The 11,398-nt window shown below is 48.1% G+C and overlaps 1 protein-coding gene across 1 annotated transcript in view; it reads right to left on the minus strand.

Annotated features, from left to right (window-relative positions):
* Positions 1-10,959, minus strand: part of MTMR1 (myotubularin related protein 1) — a 59,636-nt gene extending 48,677 nt beyond the window's left edge. The window contains exons 1-2 of the mRNA XM_006874774.1: positions 10,826-10,959; positions 4,892-4,997 (exon numbers count right to left, since the gene is read on the minus strand). Coding sequence (XP_006874836.1) covers positions 4,892-4,997; positions 10,826-10,959 — 240 coding nt within the window. The remainder of the gene's footprint in view (positions 1-4,891; positions 4,998-10,825) is intronic.
* Positions 10,960-11,398: the final 439 nt, after the last annotated feature.

The following is an 11,398-nucleotide window of genomic DNA, read 5'->3' on the forward strand; positions in this document are numbered from 1 at the left end:
TATATATATATGTAAAACTCTCATTGAAGAAAGGATATAAACATCTGAATTCTACATTTAATTGGCACTTTCCAGACTTCATTATAGGGCAAACACAACAAAGATAGAAAGCATACTCTTTTATAATCATTTAAAAGCTTTAGCTGTAGGAAATTTTTATTTTTTAACATTATGTGCTTAACTATTCCAACATAGGAGTCCTAGTGTGGCACTGTGGGTTAATGCACTGGACTGCAAAGTTGGTTTGATCCGCAAGGTCAGAGGTTTAAGCTCACCAGTGCTCCTTGGAAAACCTATACAGGGTTTTTATGGGTCGGAACCAACTCAATGGTACTGAACAATAACAACAACAAAATGAGTCAGAACTGACTCGACAGCACTTAACAACAACATTCCAAGATAAGCTAAATGTGCTACACAACATCTCTAAAGACTAACAGAAAAATGACGTCGTTACTTTAGGTTAAGGACAATCCAACCTGACCTATGTGCATGGTCAAAAGCCAATTTCTTTCATCTAAACAACACTTGGTGCTGTAGGATAAGCACTGGATTGCTAACCGCAGGTCGGCGGTTCAAACCCACTAGCTGCTCCTCAGAAACCCTGTACTGGGTAGCTAGGAGTCAGAACCAACTCGATGGCACTTAACAACAATAACAAACAGCACAACCATTCAACTGTAATGAAAACAACAGTTTACTCATACTTGTCTGTGAGGGGAGAGGTACCATATTTGTTGCATCTACCTTGCCCACACAAAAAATGTGTAAGCATATCACATGCTTAGCACATAACATTAAGTCATGAGAGGGTTCTGTGGTTTGCAAAAACACATGATGCATACATTATTTATGCAGAAATATGGTACTCTCTGCATTCGGTGGGGTAGTTTCTCAGCTAGGGTAGGTGATGGGGCACCAGGGCCTGGTGGAGCTGGCAGCTGTGTGACTCACCATGCTGGCGTGATGGATGCAGCAGACTTCTCCCCTCAGGAGACAGCAGAGCTGACCAGTGAGGGTGGGAGGGCCAGGAGCCCTGCCCCTCCTCTGTGGCCCACATGAAGAGCAGAGAGCAGGGAAAACAATAAACAAAAAAAGCACTGCCATTCTTGTAACTGTGGCAGAAGCAACAGCACTGGATGGCTAGGGTGAAGCCAGGGCGACCTCATAAGTCACTTTCTACACTACAACGAGACTGAGGCTAACAGCCCTACTCAAAGAACCATTATTATAAAAAGAAGTCATTATGAGTGTCATTGTGATTCTGTCCAAAAAAACAAACAACTCAATGTAGTCAATTCAAACTCACAGTGGCCCTGTACAGGGTTTCCAAGGCTGTAAATCTTTATGGGGGCAGAAAGCCTCCTCTTTCTCCTGAGGAGCGGCTGGTGGATTTGAACTGCTGCCCTTGGGGCTAGCAGTCCAGTGCTTACCCTACAGCATCACCAGCAGTGAAGGTCAACTGATAGATTTAGAACTTATGATTTTGAGAGACTCATGTTAACCGATGGTACACCAGGACACTACAATAATTCTCACATGCTTGTAGTGGTGGACACAAAAGAATACAGTACACTGAGACCTTAATTCCAGCAAACAAAACAGACTCCTGAAGTGTAAACATGGTTCCATCTACCACACTTGCTAACAGTTTACTGACATTAAAGGAAAGTTCCTTTCTTGCTCTAACTTTTAAAATCAGTTCATTGATTCAACAGGCATTTATTGAGCACTTATTAGGCCCCCAGATTTTGGTGGGGAGCCAGTGGTGTAAAAAACCTCAGTCCTTTAACTTTAGAACAAGGAGTCTATCTCCATTAACTTGAGAATATGCAGGGCATCTATCTGGCTTGGAATGAGAGATTTCTCACTTCAGTAAGAACTAAACAATGTGATTGCCCATACAACTCTTTTGAGATTTTATGACATTAAGACTGTATTAACCTAGGCAGGTTTGTATCAGCTAAATGGGACAGAAGTTAATAGTGATATATGCTCAACCTTGGAACAACAGGGCTCTGTGATACAGAGATCGAGGCACAGTCTGATTGGGTAAAAGAGGGGAAATAATGTTAAGATACTTGACTGTCTTATGAATATTGGTTTTCCTTGCCTACTATTGTAAAACAGACACTTGAGTGGGATAGAAAGGGATAATAGGAAACATGATTACAGAAAGCTTGTACGCCTGTCTTCAGCCAATAACGCATTAGAATACCTAAAAGGGGTTCTAGAACTTGCCCAGTGAAACAGGCTTCTTGCAGAGCCTTTGTAGTGACCTTAGGTGGAATCCTGAGCCCCATTCAGAGCCTTCTGAGGTGGGACATTCCCACTTGAAAGAACAAGCAGACCAGCCTGGAGCAGCTAGAGGAACAAAAGATACTTCTTGAAAGAAAGACCAGCAGGAAAAATCCAAAACAAAAATGGCAGTCTGATTGGCTACTACATGAACAAACAAGTTGTTCGCTGGGGAGCCATCAAGGCAAGTAATCAAGTCCTTTCAGGACAAACCCCTCTCTGAGACTGAAACTCAAAGGGAACACACAAGCAGGCATGTAAGCTTGCTGGTGACCACATTGGTCAGCTGGTGAGTGGAAGTGCGGGAAAGGCAGCAATAAAGATATGGGCTGAGGTTAACCATGTTCCATAGACTCCTATCAACCTGGAGATGAGAGAGAGAAGAAGAAGGGCTGGTTGGTCCGAAGTGTGGTGAGACCTGGACAAGGGTATAACCATGGTGGGCTAGAGCTGAGAGTGAAGCGTCCAGCTGACATGAAGTGAGGGGAGACGTACAAGAATGACCCAAACTTGCAGACAGTACCCATTTGACCTAGCTTCAATGGCTGGATAATCAGAGCTCAACTAGAGGAAGATAAAAAAAAAAAAAAATTTGATAAAGAAAACAAGTATAAATTGCTAAAATTTGAGGAACTTGACCTATACTTATAGATGTACTAGCTCAAAATACCAACTGAGAATGAAGGAATCTTCACATCAAGGATCATTCCCATCCCCTCTGTGCACAGGGTTGATAGCGATGGGCAACTTAGACACTGGCTACCTAAAATAGGGTGGGGGTAGGGGGAGACTATAAAGGCATGAAGTAGCTGGCTTACAAGTTTTCAAGAGAGAGTTTAATTTCAAAGTGTGTGGAGGAAGGTAGAATCCCGTGCCCCCCCCCTCCCCCGCCCACCGGAATAGTTTTCATCTTGTCTAGGCAGATTTGGTGAAAGGAGATGGGGATGAGATTCTTATGGTTCAATAGTGAGTAATTGTTATCATGACTAATTGCGATAGTCACAACTGTAAAGTTTTGTGACAAAAAGGAAAGAGTAGTTAATCTTACATTCCAGGAACAGAGGACCCTAGGACCATCAAGGGAGAAGAGCATGAGCGGAATGTGGGACCCTATCCAGAGTGACACCAGAGATGGAGGCAGAGATGAGGACATGGAGAGAGGAAGCAGCTGAGGACTCTAGACTCATGGAAAGAGAAAGGCTGTGTGCTGGTGGCTAGGAGGAAGTCTTGCAAAATGTATCCATTGGATGGCTAAATGACTATATATTCCTGAGTGTTTTTGTGTACACAAAAGAATAGAAACAAGTACTGTTGAATGATGATGCACAGGGGGGATTGTAATCATTGCAATGAAACAAAGTAAGATAGGATGAGTGCAAAATTGATGTTCTCACATGTAAGCTATCACTCAATTCACAATAACAACTTAAAAAAAAAAAGACTGTATTAAAGTTGAGCTAAATCCTCACAAATAGTATCTACACATAAAAAGACATTGCAAGAGGGAACAATCTTTACAGCGAGGATCATTCCTACCCCCTCTGTACACAAGGTTCACAAGGATAGGCAACTTAGACATTGGCTACCCCAAAGGGGGGGCTACAAAGGCAAGAAGTGCTTGGCTTACAAGCTTTCAAGAGGGAGCTTAGTTTCAGAAGGTGTGGGGGAAGGTAGAATCACCAATGAGTGGTTTCCAACCTGTCTGCACGGGTCTGGTGAAGGAGATAGGGATAAGACTCTTGTGGTTTAATAGTGAATATTTGCTATCAGGACTGACTGTGAGTGTTGCAAATGTAAAGGTAGACGTTTTATAACAAAAGGAGGGGAGTGGTTGATCTTGCAGTCCAGGAGCGGAGGACCCTGGAAGAAGAGCGGAGTACAGGACCCTATCCAGAGAAGCAGTGATGCCAGAGATGGAGGCAGAGATGATGATGTGGAGAGATGAAGCAGCTGGAGACTCTGGACTTAGGGACGGAGAGGGGCTGTGTGCAGGTGGCTGGGCAGCAGGCTGGTGGGGAGTACCCTTTGGTTGTTTGAATGGGTATATTTTCCTGAGTGCTTCAGTGTACATCCAAAAAAATAAAATAAAACAGAGGGAATGGAAGCAAATGCTGTTGAATGATGATGCATGGAGGGGATTGTAATTATTGCAATGCAACAAAATACGATAAGATGAATGTAAAGCTGATGTTCTCCCATGTAAACTATCACTCAATTCACAATAAAAACTTAAAAAAAAAAATACATTGCAAAGTTAGGGAAATACACCAGATGTTTTTAGAAAATTAGAAGTCTAACAAAGAAAATACATACATTTTTAAAAACAAAACAATAAATGGAACTTTTATTGTTAAGAGTTATGATCATCTAAAGCGAGTTCTTCCTCTGAATGATACAACTCTGACTATACATCCTAGAAAGTGGTACCACCTCTCTTTGCAATTTCAGATTGAACACCAGAGCACTGTTCGCCTCATTCCCAGACCCATGGCAGCTGAGCATCCAGGGGTCAAGGACTCTCTGGCATTAAGACAGCAAAGCTTCTCAACTACTTAGTACACTCAACAGGAATCAAGCACTCAATGCCGCTTACCTTGTAATCTCTGGAGACATTTTCTGATGTCACTGAACCTGAAATCTGACTAGAAATTGTAGCAGCTATAAGCTGTTTACACCACTCAACATGAGATCCTGTAGGACTAAAAGAAATAGTGTCATTAAACAGTTGTAAACCATAGGTTCTTGGGGAGAAAATGAGCTCTTAGTAGGGACATACAGACACTTTCTGTTTTAGATGAATGAACATTTAATGTACCGGTTAGTTTCCTTTATATTGAATATAAGAAATGAAACATGGACTGACGACTAGGCAGAAAGATTAGGTTCCAGGTGAATTTCAAACGAATCAAACAATTCAAAAAAGTTTAAGATTTTAGGTAACTAGTTAAGCAAGTTATTTTCTTTCATTTCCTGGACGGTCACTCTCTTGCAATGCTATGAAGTGAATGTTTCCAATGTCATCTCTAGAAAATAAATCCTCATGCAAAATATATGCCCAGTCTCAGCTCCATAAAGGCAGGTGCTTTATAATACTTATCCAAGGGCACATGCTTGTCAAACACTTGATCCATTTCACGTTGGTAGATTTCAATTTAGAGAAGAGTATCTGTCATTTCTAGTGAATCAAAGTGACTCTTTGGGGAACAAAGCTAATGGCATGATTTTATCAAGAACAAACTAGGAAAATGATGTTTGGCACGCAGTAATAAAGATACCTGACATTTCCATGAAGGACTTTGCCAACTTACAAAAGGTTCTTCAGGGCCACCATTATACCTGAGCCTCCCAGTCACTGTGTGACAAGGAGGCAGAACAGGGACTAGGTCAACTCATTTCCGAGATGAGACCACTGAGACACACAGGTGTCATGCTCTGTTTGAAGGTGGCTGTCTTCCCAGGACATGGCTGTCTTTCCTGACTCACCGAGCTGAAGGGCAAAAGAGAAGCCAGTGCCGCATATGCTAGCAAACCACCACGTCTGTGAACAGTGCAACAAGACGAAAACTAGCAGCCCCATTTGCATAGTCTTCATAGCACCCCACCCACACACCTTCACTAGGCCTCTCAATGACCCCGGACGACCGGCCACAAAGATACTTGACTCATTTCACAGATGAAAAGATGGACATAGCAGCAGCTGTCCAAGGCGGCATGACGGGAGCAGCATGCCTAGAGACCTGCCAGTGCAAGAGGCTGGCCTGACCTAACGGGCCAGCGGATCAACCTAGGCAGTGTGGGGATTACAAATCACACCCATGGCTGAGCTCTCTCCCAACTGACAGATCAAGCCAGAGGCCGACAGATGGTCCTGAAGGTTTACCCTGTAGGAAGCATGTTTCTGACCTCCACAAAATACAGTGCTAATTCAACCCACGCATGTGCATCTCGAGGCTGGCAAACCCTGGACTCAACACGCAAAGTGTGAAATCACCTGAATGGTCCAAAAAAGACCACTTCTTCTTTTGAGTAGTGACCAGAAAGGCTGGCTCTAGACAGGCTATCTGTGTGCTTATAAACCTTCCTGGAAACACAAACTGAATGGGCAGACATTTCAACCGTGTCAGGAATCTGGTGCCCTCAATGTCTAACTAAGAGGTGGAAGCTGGGAAAAGGGAGGGACTTTCATTTTCTTCTTAAACTCTGTTGTTGGTAAGTAGCATGGAGTCAGTTCCCACTCCTAGCAACCCTGTAGAGGATTTCCAAGGAGCAGATGACGGGTTGGAACTGCCTACCTTGTGGTCAGCAGGCCGGTGTTTATGCTACACCACCACACCAGGGCTCCTTAAATTCCAAGTCTCCTTATTGCCCAGTTACGTCACACTGTCTCCATCATTTGGCCTGATTTTTTTGTCAGCACTTACCCCAATGGCAAACCTACCACATGGGACCCTACCATTCACCGTGGGTGAACTAGTATCCCCACCACCCTTCTTCTGCTGACACTTTACTCTGGGGACCTGCCATTCCCCACTTCATAGAATTGGAGAGAAGCTGGCCACTTCCTCCTCCTGCGTTCACTTACAGCCAATCCCAGGCCTTCTTCTCAACCCTAAGCTGTGTGGCTCCGCCTCCAGAGCTACTGGAGGCCACTTCCCATGTGCAGTACCTTGAGGAACCCACAAAGATAAGAAAACAGGAGACATGCAGTTCTGACAACACTGCTGGTGACTCGGGTTCCTACTGTGCCTGTAGCTGACTCTCCAGGCTCTCCATGTAACCCAAGACATTTCCTTTTTGGTTTCAGCTGGTGTTTTGCTTCACTTGCAACTGAAAGCAACCAACAGCATGGTAGAGTGAGCTTGCTGACCTGAGGCCCAGATGGAGCCCTATTTCTGTCACCAGCGAGCTCCGTGACTTTGAGCAAGCCACATCCTCTTGCAGGTCCCCCATATCATCATTAAGAGAAGTAAGTATTCAGAGGAAAGGTGAGCAGTGCACTATCGGAGGGCCTGGCCAGACCCCACCCTCACACCAGACTCCCCTCTAGGTTTCACTTCTTAAAGACGGGGGCCTCACAGATTGTGGCAATGACAGAATGCAGCAGGGAGGCTGTGTTCTGCCTCCCTCCTCTCCCCTTGTGACTCCATACACCATCTCTCAACAACCATTCACAAGCTGCGGGCTCGCAGCTCTGTTCCTCCAACCAGGACTCTCCTGGGGTCATTGCCAATTGTGAAAGAGCATGGCCAAGTCACCCTGTCTAAATTGGCACTAACTAGCCCTGTTGCCTACAGCCTGCTCCCCACCGGTGCTTCTGAATTCAGGGGACAGCCCGGCCAACTACCCACCCAGCCACCCACCATCTCACCCTCACATCTGAAGGGGCCCCCAGTCATGTCACTTGTACCTGCTAAAAGTACTGAGAAGCCCCTTTTTCTATTCCAGTCCTGTACCACCCTGCTGAGTGTTCCTCTAGCCTCATAAATTTAAGCACCATCTACACAGCATTGACTCCTGAATTTAGGTCTCCAGTCCAGACACCAGGTTCATAAAACCCAACTGCCTCTGTGACATCTGCTCTTGGACATGGCATTGACACCTCATCACACATATGTGTAGAGCTGGGAGGCTGCGACTTCCTAAACCCACTCCACTTCCAGTCTTCTCTATCTCAGCAACACCATTTCTCCACACGCCTAATACCCTGTCAAATACTTCGGTGCTTCTCCAAAACCAACGTGCAATCTTCAGCAAAGCCTACTGGCTCTACCCTGGGGGTCTAACTACTTCCCATGCCCCCATTCTGGCAAGAGCCTGCTACGTGCTGGTCTCCCTGGTCCCACCCCTTCCTCTTTAGATCTAGTGTCCACACAGAGGCCACAGAACCCCAGGGCAATCGACACCAGATGCCATCACTCCTCTGCTCCAATGGTTCCCATGCCACCAAGTCCTCCTCGCCTCTTCTGAGCAGACTCTCTGACCGTGCTCCCCAGGGCTCTCACCCTGACTCCCTCCACTTTGTGGTCTCCTCACGGACCCTTGAGCCGTTTGCTCACACTCCCACCTCAAGGCCTCTGCACAGGCCTCTCTGCCCAGAATGCTACTGCCCCAGATACAGTGAGGCTTTCCTCCACCATCCCACCATCCACCAACTGGAGTACATATCCCCAACACTTCCTACCCTCTTCCCAGCTTGGTTTCTGTCCCTCGCACCTGTTCCCATCTCACATCGAACACACGTTCCTCATTCACTGTCTCCAACCACGTGTAAGCTTCCTGAGGGCAGACATGGGTGTGTTTGCTCCCTATTGTGTTCTCAGGCCAGTGTAGTGCCTGTCACAGTATGGCCACTCAGATTCACAGAGGAGTAAAGCGATGAAAGATCAAACACCACCATAACCAGCTATTTGGACTCCCTGGCCCACCACTGCCCAGCAATCTTTCTATACGGCTCACTGGATCAAGAGCTTGCCTCATTGCAATCTCTTTGTAGGTCCCCCTGGCTACGGTGTCCAAGCCAGAACACTATTTTGAGTTGAAGGTGGATGCTATTAATAATTGTGCTGCCCCCTGTGGATAGACCAGGGCCATTATGGGCATAAAGAAATCACATGGACCACCTACATCAATGTGTAAAGGCAGTGGCTGTTAAAATGCAGAATTCCAGATTGTGCCCCAAAGATGGACTGCTAAGATTTGGAGTGTAGCCTAAAAATCTGCATTTGAATCCAGCAGGTTACCGCAGAATTCCTTAAACCCACTGCCATCCAGCATCAAGTCTATTATGTCTCACAGTGAGCCTGGAAAACAAGAACTGCTTCAAAGGGTTTCCAAGGCTGATCTTTAGGAAGCATTCTCCCGCGGAGGGACTGGTGGGTTCCAACTACTGACTTTTTGGTTTGCAGTCAAGTGCTTAACTCCTGTGGAGCCCAGTGCTTGATAAACACACACTTCCTTAGGAAAGCACCCAAGCCCACTAAGATCGGAGCCCTGCCTTTCTACAGGCCTTTTCTTACCAGCTGCTCACCTTCAGGGTTGCCAGCTGCACTGCACATTCCAGAAAGTCCTCCTCTGCCTGTCCCCCTCCTAAGATCTCCTCCTGCTTCACCATTCCCTTCAAATGTCAGCTGCCTCAGGGGGTCATTAATGCTAATACTCCCCGTTACCACCCCCCCCCCAAGTGGGATTCCAAATGAGAGTGTGGACCTATTGAAAAATGGCAACTTCTGGGCCTCACCCTAAGCTTCCAGAATCAGAATCCTTAGGATTCATGTCCCATCCTGAGCCCCAATGTCCTGGTCCTACAGCCTAGCTTTTATCATGTTGGTTGAAATTGCTGGCTCCACCGAAAGGAGAGCCAGAGAGCCAAAGCTGTCTTGTATATTATCCTGTCCTCTGGATCTTCAAGATGTCCCGAACCTTGACTAGTACCAAGTACTGCCTCAACTGTGATTGGTTTTCGGTGAAGCTGACTGCTTGGCTGATTGACTTCTTAAAATCCATTGCAATGACACCGAGGCAGAAAAGACTCAAGTGGGTTTTTCTTGTTGTTCCTAAGCTTTTGGAAACATCCCAAAGTTCAGTACACTGGTATGACTCACACAGGCAGGAACGCATGTCGGAAACCCACTGAGCTAGGAGACACCAGCCGCTCTTGCCTAACTTGAAGTCTAGTGTCAACCCACTGGCCAAGATGTGGGGAAACTGGATAGGCCGGGCGAGAGGCGCTTCCACCCTTCATGCCCCAGTGCTGGGGGAGGCCCTCCTGGTTGGACACAGTGGGCCTCTGCTTCTAACTGATGGCCTGGCCTGAGTGGGAGGACTGCACTCAGGAAAACAATGCACCTATTCCCTGGAAGTGTGAAGAACTGAATCCCAGCCACTCTGTGTCTTGCTCCAGGAGTAGCTGGGAAGTTTGCTATCTCAGCTTTCCAAATCAGGGAATCTTTGCTCCTAAGCCCCAATTCCCACTCCCAATCCCAACCCTAAGGACCCCAGGCAGGGGCAGCAGGAATTTTGTCTTAAAATCACAAAAGAAAAAGGTCGGAAAGTCAGGTGGGGTGAAACTTCCTCCCTAAGCATTCCTGGTTGTGGCTGTGGCTGCCTGGGGCTTGAGGTGGTCCTGGGAATGTTTTGACAGCTCTGAAGCCCATGGGCGCTCCAGGTCGCCAGGCGGAAGTGAGCCAGGTGCAGACGGCCCAAGGACCCAGAGCTGGGGAGCGAGCTCAGGGACGGACGCTCAGGGGATCGGGAAGGAAGTCGTGGGGGGGGTTGAAGAAGGGCTCAGAGACACCCGGTGAGGGGATCTGAGGGTCCAGGATCCGGGGTGTCAGCGGAGTACGGGAGCGGGGAGTGCAGGGAGGTCCGAAAAGGGGCTTCGGGTGACCCGGGGAGGAGATCTGAGGGGTCAGAGGAAGAGGTCCAGGGGATCCAGGGAGGGGGTCGGGAGGTCCTAGGTGGGAGACCCTGGGAGAGGTCTGAGGAAGGGGTCGGACCCGGGGAGGCCTCGGGGACCGACCCCGCTTACCTGTCCAGGGCCTCCACGCTGGGCTGCCGGGAAGCGGCGGCTGAGCCCCCCGCGGCCCGGGGAGGCCTCCTGCCGCCCGCCGCCCCCGGGCCCCCGCTGCCTTCGCCGCCTACCGCCGCCGCCGGCCAGTCCATAACGCGTGGAGTCCGCAGGGCCGGGAGCGGAGCGGCTGGGAAGGTCCTGCTGGCGCCTCAGCCCCGCGCTGCAGCCCGCCTCAAGCGGCCGCCGCCATTAGCTGTCACCTGGCGGCCCCCAGTTACCCACAAGGCCGCGCGGCGTGCGGGCGGGGGCGACTCGAAGCCGGGCCCGCCCCGTCCCGCCCACGGCCCCGCCCACGACCGCACCTGCGCGCCCCGCCTAGCTGGCCGCAGCTTGCGCACTAGTCCTGCCACCTGCGCTGGGAGCGACCACAAGTCCCAAAGACCCAGACTGGACCTCCAGGCACGCACGATGATGCGAAACGCGCTTTGCTCCTGACAATCCCAGGTTGATTCCAGAGATGGGAAAGGAAGTCTGGGAAAATTCGAGGATTACAAATTATTTTTGCCCCTTAATTTCTATTCCCAGAAAAGT

The sequence above is a fragment of the Chrysochloris asiatica genome, unplaced genomic scaffold (genome assembly GCF_000296735.1).
Source record: "Chrysochloris asiatica unplaced genomic scaffold, ChrAsi1.0 scaffold00301, whole genome shotgun sequence".
Taxonomy (NCBI): domain Eukaryota; kingdom Metazoa; phylum Chordata; class Mammalia; order Afrosoricida; family Chrysochloridae; genus Chrysochloris; species Chrysochloris asiatica.